The following is a 26,015-nucleotide window of genomic DNA, read 5'->3' as shown; positions in this document are numbered from 1 at the left end:
CATTATTTACCGTTTTCACTGAGATTTAATTAAGTGGATGCATATGTCAGCAAAATGTAGTGAAATTAAATGCCAGTGAATAATTTATGGTTTTTGCAATTTCACGGTTTATGGTTTTACGAAGACTGCGAAAGTAATTTGACAAATTATTCATCATTATAATGAATAAGAGCATCCCAGCAATAAACGATTTTTACTTCGTTTGTGTGTTTGTTTTTTGTTATTTGGTTCCTCAAATGACTGTAAAGGTAGGTTTAAGACTAGAGGCATAATTATATACTTCATTTAATAATTTGTGTCCCGAAAATTTGGACATGGGTAGACATTTCACAAAGACATGAATCTGATAATGCATAAAATATTAATGCCACCTGTTTGACATTTACTAAATAAATAAATGTAGTGTGCAAAATTTCATGTTCATACTCATGTTAGTTATAGCACCAAAATTACAGAGGTACATAGCGGTTTAATCATTAGCACAGTATCAAAATTCTGCTTCTTGTTTTATGCAATTGCCTTGCAACCTTTGACCCCACTTTTCTGTGAATGCAGGGTCGTGATAAAATTGAAAGGAACGTTGTTTTACGATCCACAGTGTATTGAATTGGTCGAAGGGAATTGCTCCTGAATTCATCAATAATTTACGTTATCTCCAGGAAGTTACTTCTCTCACATAGTTTGATAAATAGTGGTTTTTTGACAGCTGCACATTGCCAACAATAGTATATTTAAGTTCCATATAGTCATTCAGTTTCAATATCAAGTCGGCTGCAATGCCAGCATAATACAAAAAGCAGTTTTTCCACATAATATTTGTATTGTTAATTCAATTAATTGAAAATACTACAAAAAATAATGAATAAATACGTAACACTTGACGGGAATGCAAAATAGTAAAATTGAATTTCTTCTCAGATTGGATGATTTACAGTCAATTAAATTATTAAACATCTGCATAATATAAAATGTATTTCAGGTAAAAACATCTCTACATAAACATCTTCAACATCCTTAATTTCAGTTCACAACATGATGAATTCGTGTCCTTGAAATTTGAACTGCAGAATTGAATACTAAAAATACTTGTGATTTTTTAATAAGCACGCATGCATGCAATAGTATTTTGGAGATAATTACTACATAGCAAGCTAATTGCCAAGTTCAAAGACGTGTGACAAAAAATCAGACCAATGATTGGATTGTGTAATTTCAAAACATTGTAGTATATTGATATTTTCATCAGCTGTAAATGGAAAGTAATGATTGTGGAAAATTTGTACATGTTCATATGTTTTTAAAAAGCAAAAGAACAAAGGGCTTTGCCAGGAGAATTAAACAATAGTCATAATGTAACCAAAGAGCCTTAAATATGTACACATTGAGACTGAAAAAAGATAAGATCTTAATATATGGTGATATCACAGTGCTACATATTACCATTATCAGTTTGTGCGCCTCACGACATATCTTTTGTTGCACCAATCAGTCGTATGGGGCCCTTCTGACTGTGTTGTCTCAATGGTGATGAGTTACAATTCTGTAGAAACTGTTGATTCTTCACAATCTTGAGATGTCTGTTATGATTTCTAGTCCCTCTGCAATAAATTAAAAAGAAAATATTTTAATGTACATAATGAAGGCCTACAGGCTGAGGCAATAAAAGAGAGCAATGGTTTTATGGAACTGTGTTTAATTAGTAATAATTGTTCTTTTTCAGCCAGTTTTAATAACTAACAGTATTTACTCAGTTTGAACCAGGTTTAATACATGGAAAGCAGTACGTGTATTCAATGAATAAAACTGTAATTGTACTTCAATTAACATAAAATTTGAATTTTATAGTCTTACATCTTGCATGATCACTGATCTTACTGATCATTTCCAATCATTTAGATTTAATATCATCAATGTCGGCATCTTTGGAGCATCTCTTTACAACTTGTATCATAATAGTAAAATAATGGCCAAATTTTTACCACCAGAGACTAGATTGCCTGATTGCACAATAACATTTACAATGATTTCATAATTCATATGGAAAGTCTCACAATTTTCGATATTTTGTTGCAGAAAACAAACATTTCAATATTTTAAATGTTAGACAAAAAACTGAGTATCATCGTACAATGGTTATAAATTACCAGAAATTTATCACTAATAGAATTCAATTTAAATGGCCAATGTATGTCATTAGGAAAAAACAAATACGATTTTATTGAAATTAAGGTACAAAAATCCACTTTTCCACTTATTCTGAAAGTAGAAATGAATGAACTTCGGGAGAAAGTCTACGGTTTTTTAAGATTTATCAAAATTACTATCAAATTGACAGCAAAACGCTCATGACATCAAAGTAAACACAAAGTTTGTTGACCGTGGCAACACTGGCATTTGAAAGAATGGATGGGCCACGTTGGGTTAGAGTTTAAATATTGATTATATGGGTAATAATTTTCCATTAATGAAATGATTAATTGACACTCCTAGTTGGCAAACTTTGACATTTATGTCATCTTCAAAGATTGCTTATTCACTTCAAAGGAAATGTGTCTTCCTGTTTCAAAATAAACATGAAAACAGAAAATCTTACAAGTGGTTAACTAGTTTGAATAATATTTAAATCTCAGTAGCAGACTATAGACTGTGTGTGTACCATGGATTTGTATCAATGTACAAGATGCAAAGTTTAAAAGTATAATTGTAATAGTAATCAGAAAGACCTTACAGGTTTTTCTGTCCTCCTTGGTATCTGGCCTTTGCAAGCAGGTGTCATTGTTGTCTCTTGCAAAGGATCATGGTCCTTTGCAATGAAATCTCTGCATGTGTACAAACACTGTTATGACCCTGGATTAGTCATTGATTGACCTCAATTGTTTGATAAAGGTCAGCCTTGATGAGTAGAGTGCTGGCCAAGTTTCCTGCCATTGTGGATTTCAAAACAAGCTTTCAAAAGTGTGTACGCTTCACAAATTAACATCATAACAATGGTACTAAGTAGTACCGTTCAGTTTTTACGGCCGGGGGGGGGCCGGCAAAATCCAGGGGGGGTCATCGTAATTTTGGAATCCGCAAAGGGGGGGTCATTGCTTTTTCACTGGTAGGAAAGGGGGGGTCACCACATTTTCAAAAACATAATACCAACAATAAAGTTCACTTTATGCCATGGCCATAATCAACCCTCTTTACCGCGGGCCGCCTTCGGCGGCCCACTACAATTAATATACATTATATATTACCCATGACCCTCTTAACGGGCAGACGCCTTTGGCGGCCCACTCCAATTAGGTTTACTTCATGCAATGGCCATGATCGACCCTCTTTACCAGCGGGCCGCCTGCGGCGGCCCACTACAATAAATTGACTTTATGTAATACCCCACAGCAATCTTACCGTAAAATTCCCAATTGAAGCCGCGGCTTGTATTAGAAACATTTTTGAGGGACCCCTGGGATCACGCACTGAATAATGGTAATGGCCGCGCGCCTTCAGCGGCCCTGTTCAGTAAAGTCTACTTTATGCAATAGCCATGATCGACCCTCTTTACCGGTGTGCCACCTTTGGTGGCCCACTAGAATAAGTTGACTTTACGTAATGGTCCATGACCCTCTTAACCGGAGGGCTGCCTTTGGCGAACCACTCCAATAAAGTTTACTTTATACAATGTCCATGGACATGAGTTGTCTATGGAAATGAAGTTAAAAATTGCCTGCTGTCGTCCAATTAACAGACGTTTCAATGGATGTGGCTGAGAAGTTTGTGCACTGGCATCTCTGTTACACGAATAAAGTGCGCCGCGTACCGGAGTTCAAATCCAAACCATGCGGGTAAATTTGACATATGGGTTTTGGTTATTTTTCGGGGGGGGGGGGTCATCAATTTTTTTCGTCTGACAAAGGGGGGGTCATCATTTTTTCACAAAAAATGCAGGGGGGTCTATATTTTTTTGAACACCGGCGACAAGATTTTGCCGGCCCCCCCCCCCCCCCAGGCCGTAAAAACTGAACGCTCCCTAACTAGCCCCTTATAAGCAATCAAACATCATAGCTAGTACATTAGTGCCATAAAATTTGGAAAAAATTTGCTACTTATAAGTATAGCTAGAAGGCAATAAAAAAGAGCTTAAAATAGTTCAGAAAATCTTGTTGGAAATATTTTCAACCCTTTTTATGTTGTAAAACATGATCTCAGGGACTTATCTCCTTCAGTTGTACTTTGCATTGTACTATTCTATCACATGCATGTTTTTATCTGCTTGTGTACAATGTTTGCATGTCTGTACATGCAAAGAGGGGGCACCAATAGACGGAGGAACAATGGGTTGAAAGACAATGGTATTGTTCAGACTGGCTTATTACTTGTTGGTATTTTATCTCTCACATCAATCTACTTGTATCTGATTTACATCAGTCTGGGGAAATACCATCGCAGTAATTGATCCATTCTACAAATTTGTGTACAGGTATTCTGTACGTTGCTGTAAATAATGCTTTTTAAAAACAATATCAGCCATCATTTTCATAGGAAGGTAAAATATTTTTTTTCTTTGAAGAATGCTGAACAAGCTAGCAGTAAATTGTTATTTGATTAGTGTTTACCTCTTTCATCACTAATTGGTCACATGATCTACATTGTTCCACCAATTAAAATAAATCACCAATCAAGGGCTATTTGGTCCATTGTCATATCTGCAAGGATGTTTTGTTTACCAGTGTGATAATCAAATGGTTAAGTTTCCAATTATAATAATCTCAACTATACACCAATAAAAACATATGATTTATCAAAATATTCAAGGTGCTGCATGAACAAAAGGTATGATCAGAAATCAGTTGGATGTACCCTAATTAATTAATCTCGGCCTGCTCTCAAAGCAATGACCATTTATAAAAGGTTAACTACTGTCAGGATTTAACTACTTTAGTTCCTTCAAAGCAAAAAATATTCCATTGTTTTAACAGCATCTATTATTCCCTTCATCACCATTAACCCTTTGAACCGTGTACTTTGGTTTGGCCCTGTTGTTTTCAGTTGTCCAGTCTGGCACAATGTGGGGGTTGCGGAGGTGGAACAGGTTAAAGGTCATTCATTTTCAATTACTTGATGATATGTATCATAGTGGAAGCACTGACCTGGTAATCTATTTTGAAAACAATGCACAATAAATTATAATTTGGACATCCGTGATCTTGTCATAAATGGCTAAAATTATAAAATTTTACAGCTTAATATTTTTGCATCGTCATAATTTTAATGGCATTGAAATTATAACGATAACTTGCAGTAAAGTCTATTTACCGCAAGTTATTGCAAAATGCATGTAAGATACATCATCAAATTCCTGGCATACTGCGCAAAGTGTTCTTTCATATTTGAGGTTAAATTGTTAATGAAGAGTGTTATTAGAAACACACATATTTCACCATGAATGTTTGATTTGATTGCATGATTGTCACATTAAAGCTAACAATGTCTGAATGCCATTCCATCACGCTGGTTGCCCTGAGTAACTAGAGATAATTAAACAATAAATTATCATTGCCTTCAATCAATAAATGAGATTGCCTACATTTCAACATCATGGATTTCATTAGAATGTATTCACATTTGATAATGGAATCATTTTCAGTATCGTCATAATCATCAAAATAATTGTGTCATATTACTTTTTTCAAGAACAAATCTATTGTCAATTCCCCGCAGAAATCGAACAATTAAATTGTCTTTGTTAAACTTGACCCTGCAGTTAAGCGACAAAAGTCAGGTTATGTTTTTTTTTTCAATATGTCATTTGAAGAGACTTGTCATTACGACTAAATCAGTAATCTGCTCCATTATTCTGTTGTGTGTTAATTATTTTTTTTCGAATTGCAATCTGTACTGCACAATACATATTAATTGAAAACTTTCAGAGTTTATCATTAATGACAACGCAGGACAGAATTTACTAACATTGGTCCTTCATGACTGACATATATACCAAAAATGTGTATAATAATGTTGAGAAATATATCTTATTTTCAACATGGCATGAAATAAATTGACAAGACGACATATCTTAAGGAACATCATTCTGGTACAACAATATGAACACATCTATGGACTAGACAACAATGGGTGGTATTTAACCTTTGACACTGTTGTCAGTCAACAGCTATAACTTTGGGAGGGAAAACAATAGAGCTGTGAGTAAATTTACCATTAAATGGTTTAAGTCCTCTGTATATGTGGGTGGAGGGACGGTGTTTAAACTATTAACATTCATAATGAAGTTTTTTACGTGATTATACACACACTATCTTGAAAGAGGTTGAACTTGACAATGAAGTTGATGACTCCTTTTAATTTATCCTTGGGTTGGGTTGGAAATTCTTTTCCAAGGCTATTTGTGGCACTTATAAATCTCCAGATAAACAGTAATGTTATCACTTCCACAATTGCATTGCTTTGTCTTTGAGGTATTGTACTGCCTATTTCACTTTAATTGTCTCCTTGAAGACAAGTGTAATTGCTTTTGTTTTAAGTCCTTGAATTCTACCAATTGGTATTCAGAGTATTAAATGAGAAAAAACACCAAAAGAGAAATTCCTTCAAAGTAGAGCATGTTCTGTTTTTATTTGGGATGTACATTTGTCCAGATATTCATGAAATAAACTGCATGACTATTAATAAATTCAGGGGATAATGTTGTTGAATTTGAATGCCATAGTATTTACATAGCAGGACATGTGCTTTGTTGTCATTCGCGATGCAGGAATTGTGTCCTTTAAAGCTCCCCTGACAGGCTATTGAGTGCTGAAGGGATCTACACAGACATTACGTCCATTCTTAAAAGAATATTCCACAGTCTGGCCACCTGTACTTTCCTTTTTCCTGAGCTATTTGCAAATAACCTAATACTAAAATATATATGGCATTAAAAATGTATATTCTTTTCATATTATGACCTATTCATTCATTTTCCCAATGTTGATTGAGTTATTTAAAATCATTTATGGCTTCATCTGTTTAAACCACCCTGCATTATTTACTTCTTTTAACTTTTTTCTAAAACACTAACAATATCTGTTTGGTTTTTTACTTGCCTTCTAAATTGATGGTATATGAATTTCATGAAATTCCACAGTGATGATAGCTAGTGGTTACCATTATCTGACTGTGATTAGAGTATTTCATTAACATATCTTAAGAATGAATAATGAAATGATAATATATTCTTTCAACTGTTCGACAGTTATTTTTGAGGTTGCAGTAAATAACAAAGAGAGACATTTTATTGGTATATCAATGACTGAGTAACCTCTTCAAGTATAATTTTTGTCGTGTACAAGTAGCTTCTTCTTATAAATGCCAGAGATTTGAAGAAGTAAAAATTTAAACGTTTAAGAAGATATGAAGAAATGCTTTGTTTGTGTACTAATTTGTAAACTACATACAAACCTTGAAGCAACCATAATCTGAAGTATAAGTCTTTCTGGAATTACAGCTTTCAACCTTCATTCATCATATTCATGTGTATTTAATTAATTATGGTTTCAGTTGATGGAGTTTAAGTGGCCAGACTATGACGATAGAGATTATAAGGTCATGTATGGTGTCATCCACCTATTTTGTGTTAATTTGCTTCAAAGGACAGATTCCTCATCAAGTTTATTATAAACACCATTTTTCCTTGGTTGTATTGTCTACTGGTAGACATAAAGTGAAAGGTAACAAAAATGAACCAAAATATGAACTAATAAGGATGTTTATACACATAGAATGAAAAAGTGCTCTTTCAGAGGTTACAATTTATAAGCTGATATGTGAAAACACAATTATTTTGGGATTCAATCTAAATTCCTCTTTTTTCTGAAATGTAAGAATTTGGTTCAATATGCTAGGCCCTGGTTCATTACCTATTGTATACCTGTAGGTTCAGAATATAGATCTACAATGTCTTGTTTTGTGTTTTGTAACCTTGACCTTGGCCAAAAATAGAGTAGGCATAATGTCTAGGGGACTTCAATCAGTGACTTAAAATTTCCCTGAGCTTGGTCTGTCTGAACTCAACAACAAAACAGTGGCAATACTGTGTGGTAGGGGAATTATTTGCATTCGAATTCAAAGCCAGTCTACTAGACACCATACAACAAAAGCAATACTGCACATATTCTATTCAAAAAATTTAGGTTACATGCCAGGTCCCATTAGGCAGTGGTCTCTATCAGAACCCCCAAAAATGTAAACATTGTTTTCACAATACAATACCTGGGAAAATGCCTACAGACGCCACCAAAGTGGATGACAATGGAACAACTATCACTGATGACAGTACAGATGTTATCAATTTGATGCTTTTAACTTTTTGAAAACAAAAAATGTTCAAAAGTATGTGCATGACAACTTTACAGTCTTGACTTTACTTCTAATTTAGAACTCTCTGACCTACATTAAGTATAATAACAGCTTCAGGATCAGTGCATTAAATAGCTGAATGGACAATTATCAAGCATGCGTCCATAACCTGGTTGCTGAGAAGCTTTAGGACTGTAAAATCATTATGGTTGCAGCATTGTCATCAGCCACAGAGTAATGCAATTCATTCTAAGCTGGGAAATGAAGTGACTAATGCTGTGTATGGATGAAGGCCCTAAGGCGCTGGTCTACATTAAGTTACACATGGTTGACCACTTAAGATGTGGAGAGGTGAGATCCCACCCTCTGATAATGCACACAATTGCCGAACAATCAAATCCATGCAAACAATGGTATTAAGCAAGACAGGAAATCAATGGCACTCAGAAATTGCAATGAAATATTGGAAGAATGACTGGTACCATCTGAATCAATGGAATAAACAGCAGGAATTTCAACTTACATGAATGCTTGAAATTGAACAGGATTAAACAGTCAATCAGTGATTGTTCTCCTGAGTCTTTCACCAAGTCAAAATAATGCTTGTGGATATTTTACCATTCAACTCATGAAATTTCTCAAGTTAAACCACAATTCTATATCAGTTGAAGCCCCAGGGTTTGTCTCCTAGCCAAATTGCTTAAAAATATATTCCATTGAACTGCATGACTTAAGGTTGAGTTTAAACTGCCAGTGCTAAGGTGATGAGTGTAGCTGTCAAGAATGTAGGTTTTATAATACACAAAGAATGCGCAACCTGTTAAGGATGGGACTTCAATAGAGATTTAAGTCTTGCAGTATTTCCCCTAAATCTGGGTGTGTATACTTAATCCCATGATAAAGACTGTGAACTTTCAGATGGCCATTTAGTGACCACACCTTTCATACAAGTCAGTTTATGTGCCTTTGTACAGGTGATATTTTTAGAAGTATCCCCAAAGTTTAGAGACTCTTTGTGATTCACCCTTGACATTCTCAATTGTTAAGTGATACAATATTTGACCTCAAAAATATGATTTGAACTATATTAGCATAACCTCATAAAGGTGAAAACATTCTTTTAGTTCATTTGAATACTTGCAATAGATTAAAATATACAAGTAGCATCTTATTGTCACTTCTATGCAAATTGAATTCATATAACAAAATTGATATAATGAAAACAACATAAAAGAGCATAAATAGATTTTCTTGCCTGTTTGTCACTATGCAATTTATACCAAAATTAATCAAATCATGTTAAAACTTTAGGAACAAACAGTTTATTGGTAATTCTAATACTTATGAATATATTTATGACATTTTTATATAATTCAAATCAAGATATTTGAAGGGAACAAATAGATCTGAGAGGAATTACTCAATTGCTTTTTAATTTAAAAACCTATTGACAACATTTTTCCCTGACATTATGGACTTTAAATGTTGATTCACTATTACACAGTTGAAGAAGACTCATAGATGACATTGTAAATATCTGACCTTGTTACATGTTTTCCCTGTCAATCATTTTTGTTACCTCTTTTATCAAAAAAATGTTAAGACCACACAAACTGAGGCCATTTGAACAAACTTTCCGAGACCAGCAAATTAATTTATAAGAGAGCAAGAAAACATGCAAAGTTGTAATCACTGAAATGTGATAAGTTTGTCGTCACTTTTTACTAGGTATGAAGTGACAATTTATCTCTCTCTCTCTCTCTCTCTCTCTCTCTCTCTCTCTCTATATATATATATATATATATATATATATATACATACATACATACATACATACATACATACATACATACATACATACATACATGCACACTGCTTCAGAGTACCATTACAACGTGCTGGTATTATTTTCTTTCCTAGTGGCAAGGAAGCTGTGGAACAAAGTTTAATCTGACATTTTACGTGCTTCCACATGTAAAATATTCCAGCTGACACTTTTGCTTGGAAATATTGTGTGCAAAGTTTTGAAAATTATGACTTTTCTTTGGTATAATATGGTATAATTGCATTCTTTATGATGGATCAATTCAATAATCTATGGGGTGAAAATTTTTTAAACAGGAAAGTACAAAGAAGGAAAGTCAAAAAGTGAAATTCAACTGAACTTTTCAATGCGTACTTGCAGGCATCATCAGTGAATCGTTCACTAACTTTGTATTCAACCTCCACATAGACAAACAAAAAACTTGAGTCAATAATGATATGACGATTTCAAATTTGATTGCCAAGTTTTCAATGCTGTACAAAACTGATAAGCATGCAATGGCCTCTGTGTGTGGGAAGGTGACCATGATTGCACTAACTTGTAAATTTAGAAAAATACAAATGTAATTTGGTGTCAAGGTGTTTCTGCACACATGCAAAATACAGACCAGCTCACTGAAGTGACTGAAAAAATGCCTGGGTTTCTCTTTTGATATCGCAAACAATGAAGGGACAATGCACAATGTTTGAGCCATTCACACAGTATGACCAGGTTTGACCCCTGTCTTTGTGCCCCCTGAAAACACCATAAAACAATTACAATGAGTAGAAGCCTGTGGTTGGAGGATTGAACTCTCTACAATATTTGTTACTAAGTGTTATGGTGACTGCAAAAGACACACAGCCCAAGCTACACCTAACACCACTACTCAGTCATCAGTTCCATACGACTCAAAACTTAACACCTTCTTTTAATGGCTTACTTGAATGGACTTCATTCAGTCATGCTTTTTTGTAGTGACACTGGAGTAGGTACTAGACTTTTGAACTTTGTGTCAGTGTCTTGGCTTGAAGGGGGTATATGCCAGAGTGGCATTTAATATCCAGCCCTGAGGCATGCATGCATGTTACAGAGTAGCACAGTGGGTGAAACATTTACAAAGAGCATCTATAGAGAATGTGAGGTAGAGGATACAAAGCTGGAAGATTGTTTTGCAGTGAGTAACGCAGAGAATACGGTAGTTTTTATTCCTCCCCACACCTTAACATGAACTCATATGATAATCACATTTACAGGTGACCTTATCTCCATACACCTTAGAGAGAAAGACTTAAAATGTAAAATGAAATTATCCAATCAAAAATAATTCATAAATTATATTTTATTAGCAACAAAAAACTTTATCAGTCAAAGATAAGAAGATTCTTTAAGGTCTAGAAAGAAAGGTTACAGAGGCATGTAATGTTGGTATACAATTAACAATAGCGTGGTCCCATGTCAAACAGTCACTTTGAAGTTTAATATCTTAACTGGTTTTTTGAAATACTGACTTTGAAAGCTGGTCCTTGGCTATACAAAGGTCAAGATGTGAGTTGCCAACAACAAAAGACAGCTTCAAGCATCAACAGGTGGGCGACACTCAAAGCTGGTATTTTGGGAAGAAAGATTTTCAAGCATCTTGAGATAGAGAGGCAATGGATCAGCTTGACACGTAGTCAACCTTTGTGAAACTTTTTTGTTGATCAACACTCACTTGCCATGACTGGGCACTGTTACCAAAATTGGTGGACATCACTTTTCACAAATGTAAATATAAACCTACTACTGATTGGCTAATGACCATTGCAAGTACGTACGACAAGCCAATAGGAATCTTCTATCTGTAATGTTGATAAAGTCATTTCTCAGCTTTGCATATTGAATTTATTGAATTATTCATCCAATGACAGCAAACAAATCTAGAATTTCACTTTTTCTTATCTAACCCATGAAAACTTTTGATATCATCATCTTTCAAAATAATTTCAAAAATAAAAATGAGAAAAAAGATTCATGTTCAAGATAAATAATGTCATGAGAAAGCCATCTAAGTTTATCAAAATCAAAAATGCAAGAAATGCTTTGTGAAGTCAAATGCTGCTTGCTGACTTCTATTTCCTTGAAAACGAATATTATGATCTCTTCTCATTTGTTCTAACTATAGAGAAGTTTTAATGCAACTTTTGTAAGGTTGACAAAATATTCAACAGATTCATTTTGAATGAAAAACTGTCACCAAGGTTTAATAAGAACAACAGAACACAGTCCGTTGTCAGGATAACCAATAAATTAGTGATTAGTTGAATGTAAATAACAATTATTAGGTTTTACTGAAAAATATGGCAAGAAATTAAACCATTACAATTTCATTGAGCCCTCTCTCCCTCCATGGATGGATCTATAATTGTTTGATCTTCTTTATGCTGAGTAAACGCACCTGGTCTAGATCGCCGTTATCTTTTCACCACGTTTGCAATTTCTGCAGGAGCTGCCGGATTTCTTGTTATCGTCGGCTTCACGTTGGAGGCTTCTCAAGATGTCCAACAGTTCTTGTTTTTCTAGTTCCATCCTCTCCATCTCCTGCCGTCTCTTCCTCTCAGCCGCCAGGAGTGTGCGGACGTCTTGTTGCAAACGAGACAGCTGCCCTGCAAAAAGTTGACCCAACTACTTGAAAGCTCTGTTTTGGGAAGGTTTTTTTTTGCTTGGGAGAGAAACTCTGAGGGAGGTCTCAAATTATTGCACTTCTTGCAAAAGTTGCTCTTAAAATGCAACTTTTGGCGATCGTTCGCCAACGCTGCATTTTGGGAACCAGGTGCATTCAATGTGAACAAAAATCCTAGCTTCCCTGTAAATGTGATATTTATTTCTTTTTTTATTGTAAAAACACGTGTGAGGTTTAGTTGGGTGTCTGTCCGCTGAGTCGTTGACCTTTGACTTCTTTCAGCTCATAGTATCGTGCAAACATGGGACGGTCGAGGGTCGCATTCCCTGCTGGGTTCACAATCATAGTCATATCCTGTTTTCAAAGCGATAAAAAATTAGTCGGAGTTCATGTTTGTGAGGTTGGTGGAGAAATTAAGAGCGGCCTGACGAGGCTTTTTTGTGAGTGCTTTTTGTAGAATATTTGCGAATTAAAATTCGGAAGAGCTGAAGAAAAGTTACTCACTGAATTGCGCAGTAAATTGCCAAACGAGTTCTTCTGTGCGCATGCAGAAGACAAGTTTTGAAGTTTTGCTGTGTGCGACACCTGCGTGCACGTGCTTGCTGAAGCAACTACGATTATGCTGAAGAACGGGTACAAACGTGCAGTAAGGCAGATATGTGCGAAATATCTAGTAAGTTTATTTAGCTACTTTACCTGGCTTGCTTCGAACTACGTGAAAATGCGTTTTACTACCAAGACGATGATTTATGCACAGAGCTACGCGTTGTCGGTGGAAAAACCTTTCTTTTTCGAAATCTACAAAGCTCTGTCAGCTTTGGCTTCAATCCGCTGTTCCGAGTCCAATCGAAAGGATGGGCGAATCTCAATACATTGCATAATCCCCATTTTGACAGAATATCAAATGGAACACTTTTATATAGAAAATAAGATATTCCGCTGGCTGGAGACCATACGAGTATACTCAATTTCACCCGTGTTGGACTCTGCCAAAAGTTTATTGAGTAGAGCGTTCGCTTGACAGTTTCTGATTGGTTGCTGCATTTCGGCGCAAAAAATTGATGCGTGTGATGCGTGTGAAGAAACGGACGGCGTTGAACAAGATAAAGGTAAGTAAAAGAGTTACAAAAAATATTAGAAATCGTTGGTAGAGTTGAAATTTCCAACTTACCTCTTAGTTCGTCTATTTGCTGTTGCATTTGACTTGTTTTCTGCACCATGTGAGAACGTTGAGAGTCCAGCCGGAGCTGCATTTCTTTTCTCTGGTCTTCGAGTTTGCATATCATTTCGGAACGGAGAAGTTCAAGTTCGGTTCTGAGTTCACCTATACAATTGTGATCTTCGTCTTCTTTGCTGAGAATGGTGAGTCCGCAACCCTTTGGACAGACTTTGGTTCGAAATTCGCACGTTGCTAGATGTGAGTTGAGATTCCTTCTCTCCATCACAGCGCCGCAGCCGTTGCTAGGACACGACACGCGTCCGAAGTCGCATTCATTTTCATGCCTATCAATGTTCTCCAGGGTCGTTATGAATGTGCAGCCATTGTCCGCATTGCTACAGCAAACCTCCAGTTTGTTGAGGTCATTTTTCATGTAACGGAAGAGGGGTCTGAGTTGGGTAATAAGTAGTGTTCGCCGATCCTCGGGACAGATATTTTCGTGCACCAGCCAACCTTGAATGCAGGACGAACAGAAGGCGTGTTCACACGGTGCCTGCAGCGGATCCTCAAGTACATCTCGGCAGATGCAGCATAGCAGACCTTCGTTGACTTGGCCAACAAAACGTTCGATGTCGTAGCCCATGGCTTTTAAAAATTTACCGGTTCACCTGCAGCGACACAAATAGACACGATGATAAATCAACACGGTCTACGAAGCTATCATAAACATGTCAGCTCTGCATGGCAGGGCTAGCGCTGTATATTACCGGGAGGCGTAGCCGGTATAAACATCATCCCTACCATGCATACAGAGCTAGTCTTCAGAATGACCCAGCTGCAGTTTCTATTTACATGTAATTCATGCAGAGTCAAAGATGTAAAGGCTAGACAGCAATGGAAAAGCTTGTAAGAGATGTAAAATTGTAAGTGATTACCGTCGCATTTCATGATGGAGCTAGTCTTGTTTCGATCTATTACAATGTAATGACTGACATGGCGTGTTTGGTACTACTGCAACGACGGGGACATGCATAAACAGTATAATAACATACCCTCCTCAACGTGTTTTGGCCTTTCAATCGTTGATGTAGAAATCACAAGCATTGTCGGATGAGTTATAGAGTAGAGGCAATTTCCACAAAAGTTAGGGCAGCGCATTAAAATGTAATATAAACAACAAATGAAAGGTAATCGAGTACCTACCCTTATGATTAACAGGACCTGGGGACAGGACAACGTGACTTGTGAAGATCAAAGCGCTCTCTAGATAATTGTGAGGTCTCAGCTGTTTTCGTTCGCTTTGTAAACCTGCAGCGCAAATAAAGTAATGTGTGTTAATGATGCATAAACTGTACGGGTCAATTGATAATTAATTGTTTGCTTTAAAATTCAAATCCTCTTATAACTGTGAAAATGTACACGTTTTGCATCTGGTGATAATTATATGTGTATTTATTGATGGCATGTCATACTGTGAGTCAACTTGATAAAGTGGAAGATGACCCAGCAGCTGTCGCTGCCGTTGAATCGCTAGCCGGGTGTTGCTATGGTGATGGGCGGCTTGGGGGTCGGAATTCGCTCCCTCTCTCTCTTTGTCCGATACTTGCAGCAATTGGCGACAGGGAAGTTCAAAATTGCAGACAACCAACACTCGCTCATATATCAATCAAGGAAAGTCAATTGCCAGAGACTTCGATGAGATTACTCCCTAGCTGCGGATTTGGTTTAAATGATCTTGGTCACCAGAGTCTAGTTTCTGTTTCATTGTGTTTAAAAAGGAAGAAACCAAATATCGGACATTTTCTTTAATCAAGAACATACTAAATAACTGACTCTATATACTGGCATTTTATTCCTTGCTTTAAATACTCATAATATTTCATTTCCTTTTATTTTTCTGGTAACCACGTGAACGTGAGGATGCACACAAATAATTCATAAACAGCGGCATTTTCCTCCTCAATAAAATTAAACATCTGCCTCGGATAGTCGTACAACTCATTGCTGACATTTCCTGCATAAGGCTCAGCTCCAGTAGCAGTAACTTTGATGCATTTCCCATATTTTTTGTTTGTTAGTAAAAGGTCTCTTGTTCTACTCCAGTAATCATGTCAAATACCCAGTGATCTATTCGTCAACACGGCCAGCATGTGTGTAACATCCAACATATTGTTGACAACTCAATTGTTGTCATGACTGCAATTTATTTAGCAATGATAAAATAACATCGACAGTGCACTGGTAAGGCCGATACTTAACATTTCAGTCTTCTTCAGGAAGAAATATAGGAAAATGTATTTGTCTTAATACAAGAAAAACTGAAAATACTATCAAAAGATACAGCTGTTGTCCCTAGTAAATACAGTAGTACTTGGTTGATATGAAAGGTTAAAAAGTGTCAGGCCGATTGGCTATACATTAGTCTATTGTTGCGGCTCATGTTTTTGTTAGGTCTCCGTGGTGTACCAGTCGTTTATCACTTATTTGAACTCCCAAACTCTCCCTAGAGATCCTTGCTCACCACGAGCATAACAATTTAAACCTTTAATCGGTCACCGCTGTTTTAGATCTCGAACAAGAAGTTCAAAGGTCTTCAATATTGTGAGACCTATGAATCGATTACACTTGTCTACATGCATGCCACGACTTATTAGCGTACCACATAAGCCATGTATCATTGTCCGCATTATAAATTTACACGCATGTGTCGCAAGGTGCTATGAGCATGCCAATGTTCACCAAGAACATAATATAATCATTGCGCTGTTCAGCTCAGCCTTTCATTAGTAATTCTTTTCCTTACGATTCTTTGCCATGTTTGAAATGTAATTCAAAGGTCTTTACGCAGACCGTGACATTTAAATTCGATTAATGAGATAAACGTAAATGTGAGACAAGTTTCTCTACAACATGCCTGAAAACTCTGGCATTTTCTTCTTAATATATCTACTGTGTTACAAAACGTCAATGGAAATTAGTACGAGCTTACATAAAGCAAATGCTGAGATTTGCCCGTTGACATATGATAAACGATATTTGACTAACAAACATGTGCAATATCAACATCACCTGCTCTCAGATGAAGTTCGTGGGAACACCTTCACAGTTCCATTGACCCAGGTGACTCAGTGGCACTATCTTGCCTCTGAATATCCAACTTTTCAAACAGCCCGTTAGCGCCGCTCGCATTATCGGCAAATTGGACTTTGAGTCTGTCATATCATTTATTGTCGTCCCTTTGTCTTAATTTAATGTCGCATACATGTATTTGCCTAAATCTCGAGTCTGCAGTTCATCCTAGTTAAACTACTTAATAGCTTTTGTTTCGATACAGGGTCATTTCTTCGAATTCGAGACATACAGCTATTTTGTTGACAATTGGATTTTTCCATAACTCTGCATTTTTTCGTATCCTTGTCCTTTGTAGTAAAACAGATTGTACCGAAACAAGGACTTTGTTTTCGGTAGAATTTGGCGGTGATTTAATAAAATCTCCTCTCGAACCTTATCAAACCGTGAGCGCGTATTTCTTTGTTTAGTTCTCGTCGGTGTTTTGAACACATGAAAGTTGGATCCTTTCTATTGTTATGTACGTAGAATTATGTGACCCTTACAAAGATCTCCTTACTCGCCGACAAATCCCTGGGACAATCTACAAAGACATATGGGAACTAAAAGAAACCCGTTCTTTCAATACGATCTGACCTCCCTTTTTATTCACCTGTAATTTTACGATATACTCGAAATCGTGGCATTGAGAATGTACTTGAAACGCTCTCAATAACGTATAGGAGCTCCTTGTGTTCGATTAACTCCCTTCACAACAAACTTGGTCTTCTCTCAACAATGCAATTATTTTGCTTGGATATTTGGGCATAGTTACATCTACTTGTCGGAATTGTGTCATGGTGGCCTTGTTACAGCGACTGATTGAGAGATTGTAAACTATATGATATTCGACAAGTTGAACTTATGTTGTCACCCACGCAAAGAATTCTATCAGCAGTGGCAAGTGTGTACACAATAGAGAAGAACATTTCGAAGCTACAACTCTGGTTGACTACAAATTGTATATTTGCTCCAAACCCCCATATTATGTTTGTACCAGTAATCGCCTGTTAGCAATGTCATCACTTGTCGTGTATTGTTTTCCCGGACTATTGTATTCGATGGCTGAGGTGTTGCAAGTGGCTGAAGGCTAAAATGACGCCTTCCGCACGTCTTTTTAGAAATTACTCCTACTACTGTGATGGGTTGGTTTGTTCAACAGACAAAGAGAAAAAATGTCTGTGTTTGTTCCTTGACTTACATTTGACGTGTTCTGTTTGTTTCTATCTAGTCCTCTGTGCAATACTATGATGTTTCGATTTATTATTTTAAAACAACGTGGATGGAATGTAATTTATATAAAAGGCCACCTTCAAGAATAATGACACAATGTGTTCATCACTTCAAAGTGTTCGTAACTGCTTAATATTAAAGCATAAAACTATATTTACGCGCCCTAGGCTGTTTCTATGAGTCATTGTGGTTACAAACAGTTTGGCTGGACTTAATAAACGTCTTAGAAGCTTGTGTTTCTTGGCTCTAACCCCGAATATTTTGGATTCCTACAACGTTGCCACACTTCCCCTGTTGATTTCGTAGGTAGGCATTCGTAATACCACGTAACAAAGACATTTGTGTGTTTTCGGTCGTCCTTTGTTTGTGTAGAGTCTTGTAAGATTGATTCGTATAAAGAGTAAACACATCAAAAGAGCTGTTGAGGAAATCTGAGACGGTATGTGGTATCTTTTGGCAAAGAGGAGGTTTCTCCTCACAGGTATGATACACGAACAGGTGACTTCCACACACATGTAGCATCACTTATCGGTGGGAACGCATGTGGCGAATTTACTGAAGCTAAAATGTAACACATTTTGAGCAGCTGGTGCGTGAACAGGTTGTCAAGTCGCTGAACGTGAGAAATGGTTTTCATTGAAGCAAATATAATTCGTATGATATGTGTTACTGCAGTTGAACGGGAGACAGTGATGTTATATGGCCTTGTTTTGGCTTGACGCAAACAAACACATTTGAACAAAGGAAGTGAATGAGAAGGGTAAACTATCCTGCACACAATAAGACACAGGATGGATGTCCATTCAAGGAAGTTCCGTACTTTCACTGTTTACTACAATGAATTTTAATATAATGCTACTGTGCAAGACGATATTGGAAGTCGTCGGCCGAACGGTCGAGGATCGGCTTGTCACTCTAAAAGAAGCGTGCTGAAAAGTGTGAATGGGATACTTAAACAATGATGGCGTGCGATAAACTTTTTATCGGGTAATTAAGCAAAAAGCCGTTGAGATGTTTTGGTACAGTTAGTGTAAACAACAATCTCCGCCGAAAGAATTGTTGCCGCTTTGACTTTCGGGGGTTTTTTTGATTGACCGAGACTAGATTAATTTTCTGAAAGCTCAATTTTATGACTTGCGGGGCTATCGGCGCTATTCAAACCGACGCGTTAATCAACGAAGGCGTTCTATATCAAGGAAAAAAAAAACTTGTGTTAAAGATCACCCTATCTCATAACTCTTTCGATATAACTTAAGTACACTGTTATTAAATACACTGTTGTTATCTTGTATTGATAAGAAATGACCTAACGCTAATCTGGGATTCCTTTATTATCGACCTTTCACTTTCTATTGTTTCACGATGGCGGCGCCCTGCAGGCATCTCGCAGTGTGCCCAAACGGCAACCCTAGCACCAGGCCCCCATCAGTCGACGGTCCAGACGATCGATCGGAAGCTCATCGTATATATTAGTAAAGAGATGCCCATTCTAAAGAATTCAAGACTTGCAGCTTACTCTACATTACAAGAAACGATTACATAAAGTTACGCCACCCAGTGTAATCCGAGTGAATCTGATTGGAACGCTGCACATTCACAGTATCACAATAGTGTCCGCCCGGGAGTGTCCGCCTCCCCTCACTGGGTGCATGACGTCATCTCGCAGGCCACCAGTGTTCATGGTGACGTTGAAAAATTTCGCGGTCCTTACTATTCTTAACATCAAATACACTCTACCTACAGCGACGTATCGAATGACGCCGATCTTAGCACGGTCGATATGTGCCTCCACACAGCTGCGTTTTGTTTTGGTACATGCGTGAAGCTCTCAACATACCACCCGGGGAAATTTGAATACAATCTAAACGACTGCAAACAACAATATCTAGGCTATCACCACTTAGCGGTGTTGAAAGCAATGGCGAAATTCAAAATCCGCAAGCGCGTCAGCTTGTTTTTCCCCCATGGTTTGCAGCAGCAATGCGAGTGGCCTGATCAAATGTTACAGCGCTTCGAAGCGGTGCGATAAGCAAAAAAAAAACAAACCATGTACCAGCGTATTGAATTGTGAATAGACACCGGTCTTGCATTAATTTTTACAAGCTAATGTCGGGACAAACATGACACGAAAGGCACTCCCACTTAGCAGTCGCACAATGTACACTTATTTACTCCGCTCGCTTTAACAGTTGACCTACAGTCGAGCCCACTTCACACTTCCAGTTAGGATCGCCTCTGTCGCGCCCCCTGCCAACAAAACTTATTCTACAGGTGGTTGCGTACCCACTGGCTACCGGAAAACCGTTGCGCGGGCAGAGAGTTCAAAGAACTAGCGATGTGCTCTTGAAGGCAACGTGGTAACATTTCGGAGGTTGTCTCAAGGCAGGCATATTGATTATATAATGTCAACTACACAGTCCTGGTGAAAGGCTGAATTCAGGAGCTGACTTGCGGCCAACTCATTTCATAGTTTTATTCTATTACATGAAACCATATACCGGGTACACTGTTTTTCCGATTGTCTCTGATTCACGCTATTTATTGTTACTATTAATCAAATGTTATTTCTATAGACAAAAGGGTTAAATCCAATTTTGTTGATGTTGATAACATGGATGAATTAATCTGGGCGATAAATTAACGCCCAATCGCGAAACTAATACGATCTGGGCTAAAACGCCTGCAATCATGCCGTCCTGAAAATAGATTTATAGCGGTGTTCCAAACTTGACAACAATGTAAATCACTGACGCGCGAACAACGACCCTACCACGGCAGGACACGGCACACTCTTCGGGTATGAGAGATTAATCAAATTAATTATATTGGATTATCAAGTATCAAAAGGTTACCCTGAAAAAGACGTGTGGGTCTCTCACCTTGGATACCAACTTAATTGTTTGAAATACCTAGGCCGATTCGTTTTTTACCTCCACTTATATCAGCAGCTGGATAGAAGTCATTCATACAACTTGCCGATGTATCCCGAAATTTGCGGGTACTTAATACACTCAATTCACACAACTGTCCCGCCTGACTTTGTTTGCATATATCGCATAACAGCCCTGCACGAATATGGCTTTTGTAAATATTCTAGTTTCCCAATTAACATCGAAGGTTATGTTATCTTCATTTCATGAGGGCCTTGCTTGCCTCGAGACCCATATTCCCAGACTCTACAACAAAGATTGACGTGTCCAAACAGCAAGCCTTGCCCTTTTAATGTTCAAGTTGTTACACTGAGGGTATCGATTAGTCTGTCTTTAGTGTAAAAGGAATTCTAGACTCCCATGCAGGCTTAAGCACTTGGTCCGCTCGCCAACCCCACAGCTTAAACACAATAGTTTGAAGCTTAACATGGATGAATTTCTAGCTTACCTGAAGGCGATCTCTTCAACCAGGGCTTCTCTATAATCTGATCGCGTTCTCTATTCGGCACTGTATGTGTTTCAAGCGGTCGGTAGTTCTCGTGCTGTGGAGACTCGTTCTTCGACTGTTCTGACCCACCTTTGTTTTGGTCGCTATTTAAAGACATGGTAATAGCCAACTCAGTGCCCCTTAACTTGGTCCGAAAAATACAACCACTCACTGTCGTGATTACAATAACTGGTGGGACGGACAATGAGTACTGTTATTACCGACAATCGACAATAAAATTTATGTTTCAGATCAAGGATAGTGTAAAAGTAGTTAATTTTGAACTCTTTGAAGGCCATTTTCATCGTCAAACTATCGAACAAACGTTAAAAACGAGCTGTAATGTTGCCTTCGAAGTTCAAGTTTAACCATTAACGAGGGCGTACGGCCGCGACATCGACAGAAATAGTAATCACATCTTAATACACTACTCGGAAAAAAACACCGATTTTGATTGATGTTAGGGAGTCTCTCTGGGTCCTTCCCTCCTAACAATACTCGAGGGGAGTGTGCTGTCCAAAAATGGCAGACAATTTTTGAATGGCGGACGTAAAATACAAGGAATTCAGCTATAACAGTAGTGAAATGTTCGATTCTATTCCAGTGTGTATTGTCCATTCTTCAAATAACAACACAGACGATGTCAAAAGGTCACGCTGTTGACCTGTCACAATAATACCACTAGGTGACTCCTACCGCGGTCTGACGTTACTAGTTTGTGATTCTGTGAAGTTCCGTCGGAGTACGAGTGAGTAACACGTGGAATTCAATAGAAAGCGATGAGACATCACACTCGGGGGTCGTTCACAAAAATGAGCATAGATTGATTGAGAAAGTGATTTGTTTTTTAAAACACCTATCCCGTATTTTTCTTTCTTTGCTCCTTTGTTCTTTTCTTTTACATTTTCGAACCAGTTATCATGTATTTACTGATGTCAATTGATGTACTTAGGCAGTCTGTTTGTCATTTGTCATTAAAGGGGTTTCTTGTAGAATAACAAAAAATGTGTGTGGAAAAATCGCTCTATCTACTGTGCACCATTGCAGGAACGGTATGTACCTCGGTCATTGAAGAGAATACGGATATACTTTCATCAAAAGGGAGCTATAGTAATAAGCGAACCAAATTAACGGAAACTTGGAAAATGTCAAAGAGGAAAGAATACTCTTTCCAGGTTCGTTTAGGAAGTTTGAATTTCAACCATCGAGTCACAGTGTCTAGACATCATGGTATATTTGAATGGTTGTTGTAATTTTAGGTTAATTATTTCATCCTTTGAACATTGTGTTCAATATTGCATTGGTTGTGATGGGCTCCTACGGTCTTGGCTTAGTTCCTTTCTCCTGTACGTTATTTTAAGGAAAAGACAAACAAGAAAAAATTGTACTCAGAGTAATCACATTCGTTCACATTAATGATGAACTGGTTTTAATGGTTCGCGCTGTGAGTGTTGTACAAATGTTGTTCAATTTGTGTACTGCAAGTTTTATTCTTATCCCGTAATACAATGTCATCACGATTTACGCAGTTGTCAAAACGCCGAACATCAGTGAAGATGTATTCACGACATTCTGGACATACTGAGAAATGTTTTGAATCAATTGAGCCATTCTTGTATGTTCTCATAAGTGATATATATCATGGCTCTACTTCAAGTTGGGATGGTTAAACTTCAAAATGCTCGCAGACATGACCGAAAACGTATCGTCCAATCATTAAAAAAATTGTAACGTAAACCCCGTTATGCTAAGCTCCATATATAAACTGAACATTGTTACTGCATTAAGTTTATATTTGAAGTACTTTCCATAGTTCCAATTCTTTAACTATATATTGGCCAGTAAGGACTAAGTAGCGGACATATTGTGTGGATCAGTAAAAAGCGCTGTAAAATCTTCTGCACTTATGGATCAGTCAATGTGATGAAGACGAAGAAAATGTGGTACAGCACTTACAGTTGTTATTAAACGTATTTAAAAGGTTGGCCAGCCCATAGTATTGTATAGTAGCAGCTGGACAGACACTAGAATAAAGCAAAATTAAATTATTCAATATCAGTGAATATCGGAGTCAGCTGTGGGTGGCATCAGCCTCAAACCTGAACCTAATAACAACGGTTTTACAGAGCCTTGTGGGGCAATATAGCCAGACAGGCTGGTTGTACAATTAAGTATTAATTGCTTTATGGCAAATTTGATTAAACAAAGACCGCAAAGTATCTAATATCGTAAATTGCTTTTCCGAGATGTAGCAGTTAAAGCCATATGCGAGTATTGAATCAAAATGCTCGTTCAAATTGATAACAAAGGAGAGTTACATAACGTGTAGATTTATGTTAGGGACAGAATAATGGCCATGCTTTAAATACATTTATTATGTTTGTTTCTGACAACTGTTATATGAAAAGAAAGATACAATAATATTGAAACAGACATTAAGTAAACCCAAGCCAGCCGAAAAGGTAACATTTACTGTACATCAGTTTCTTTCTATCTTTTAACCATAAGACGTTTCGTAGGTATCTTATTAATTTTAGACATAAAATAGAAGCGTAATTTGGGAAAATATGTATAGGACCATTCGTATGAATTTAACAAGTGTTTCACACATGCGATAGTTTATTGAACACGTGAATATAGGCAGTGGTGTTATCTCGTTCAAGTGGAGTCGGTTGAGTTGGTTGTAGAAGTTGTATTGACAAACTTTCAAAAATTTTAAAATGAGATAATCATACCCAAAACATTTTAAGAACATCGGCATACAAATTTCATTTTATATGTGATAATCCCATACTCGAAGTGTTGACTGTTTAAACGGTATGCCTTCGCGATGTTCTTATTGTTCTTTCGATTTCTTCCTCTCGTACATCTATATTTGTCCACGCAGGTCGATATTCTCACAAGTTTATAACCTTCCTTGACCTACCCGGTAGGTCAGCGGCACACTAGTCATCGGCCAGAAACTCGACCCCCACACACGTAGTAAAACGTTATGCGCTGTATTGTGCACAGTATGTATTGTCATTCAACACGTCTTTTTACTTCTGCGCCTCCAAGACGGCATTTGTCACCGTACGGTGCGCCGCGCCGTGCTGGCTTTGGCGGAAGTTTTCAATGCGTCCGTCCGTTGTTTACCAGGGATGCGTAATACGGTAGCTTCCGTCGACGAATCAGTGAACCCGTTGCTTGGCGAGAACTATGTGAAGTAGGCTCAAATGTTGAGAGTGCTAAGGGAAACTGCGGTCAGAGAAATAACAACAGTTGGAAATACACAAATGGATATAATGTTATTGTTTAGGTCATCCTGGACAAACATTTTGCTCTGAACTTGGATCGTTGCTAGTTATCATAGACAGAGAGCTCTAAATATGTGTTTATCGAATTAAGTGTGGATTTCACCCGATTTTTTCTTGCAAAATTCGCCCGCATTTACGTAAAGATAAGGCAGTATTAAAGGTGCTGTTCTCGTTCGTTCGTTCGTTTGTCCATTTGTTTGTTTGTTTGTTTGTTTGTTTGTTTGTTTGTAACACGATTGGAACTAATTTGGGATAATTGGATGGTGAAGTAACGTCGATATAATCTGCAAATGTAAACTCATATGCTTTTCTTTTTAAGTTACACACTTGTTTCTATGAGTAATTTGTAATATCGCAACATTCAGCTATAGGACACCTAAAACTTTGTAGAAATTTGAAGAACATAAAGATCAAATTATCCCAAATTAGTTCCAATCGTGTTTTGTTTGTTTTGGATTTACTGTTTAGTATTTCTTGTCTTTTCAAGTGGTCAAATCGCGTGTCAGTCTTTTTACGATACAGGGGTAAATGGGTCAATTTTGATATTATTTCATGCACAACCTGATCTTCTCTGCGCAATGAGAATGTCATTCATGGGAATGAGTGACATTAAAGTACAACTGCATGTAACAGTCCTTTGGCCTGACGATTTCAGATGTACTTCAATGGGATTGTCAGTTTAACTTGAAACTCTCTCTCTCTCTCTCTCTCTCTCTCTCTCTCTCTCTCTCTCTCTCTCTCTCTCTCTCTCTCTCTCTCTCTCTCTCTCTCTCTCTCTAACAAATACAAATTTAAATATTCAACATGTCACAAACAGAATAGTAACAGACAGAGACGATATATGGGACTGTGCACGTGCGTCGACCAGTAAATAATAACTATTGTTTGGACGACGCTACTGTGGCAACCATCCAATAATTTCTTGATGCTCCATTTGAAGCACAATTGCATCAAAACTAGAATGTAGAGTGTTAAACGACTCGCAATGGGGATGCTGGA

General features: G+C 37.4%; 1 protein-coding gene across 4 annotated transcripts; it reads right to left on the bottom strand.

Annotated features, from left to right (window-relative positions):
• Positions 1–269: 269 nt before the first annotated feature.
• LOC139147364 (RING finger protein 151-like) lies at positions 270–21,853 on the bottom strand. 4 transcript variants are annotated; one of them, XM_070718430.1, is made up of 5 exons: positions 21,682–21,853; positions 15,164–15,270; positions 13,975–14,617; positions 12,579–12,786; positions 1,418–1,598 (listed from the first exon to the last, which is right to left on the bottom strand). In XM_070718430.1, the coding sequence occupies exons 1-4, from the start codon at positions 21,836–21,838 to the stop codon at positions 12,584–12,586; spliced, it is 1,110 nt and encodes a 369-aa protein (XP_070574531.1). In that variant the 5' UTR covers positions 21,839–21,853; the 3' UTR covers positions 1,418–1,598; positions 12,579–12,583. The 4 variants fall into 4 exon arrangements, with proteins under 4 accessions (XP_070574533.1, XP_070574531.1, XP_070574529.1 ...); XM_070718432.1 differs by lacking the exon at positions 12,579–12,786 and having other exon boundaries at positions 270–1,598; XM_070718428.1 differs by lacking the exon at positions 1,418–1,598 and having other exon boundaries at positions 11,466–12,786.
• Positions 21,854–26,015: the final 4,162 nt, after the last annotated feature.

Source organism: Ptychodera flava, chromosome 13 (genome assembly GCF_041260155.1).
Source record: "Ptychodera flava strain L36383 chromosome 13, AS_Pfla_20210202, whole genome shotgun sequence".
Classification (NCBI taxonomy): Eukaryota; Metazoa; Hemichordata; class Enteropneusta; family Ptychoderidae; genus Ptychodera; species Ptychodera flava.
The sequence above is the reverse complement of the archived record's forward strand: the minus strand, read 5'-3'. Positions and strand labels throughout refer to the sequence as shown.

Bases quoted from the DNA above. Each gene is read 5' to 3' on its own strand.
- LOC139147364 (XM_070718430.1), bottom strand. From the start codon at position 21,838: ATGTCTTTAAATAGCGACCAAAACAAAGGTGGGTCAGAACAGTCGAAG. The intron at 14,618-15,163 runs AGGTACTCGATT...TGAACCGGTAAA, and splicing joins GTCCTGTTAATCATAAGGGT to TTTTTAAAAGCCATGGGCTA. The intron at 12,787-13,974 runs GTAAGTTGGAAA...AACTTTTTGCAG, and splicing joins GCAAATAGACGAACTAAGAG to GGCAGCTGTCTCGTTTGCAA.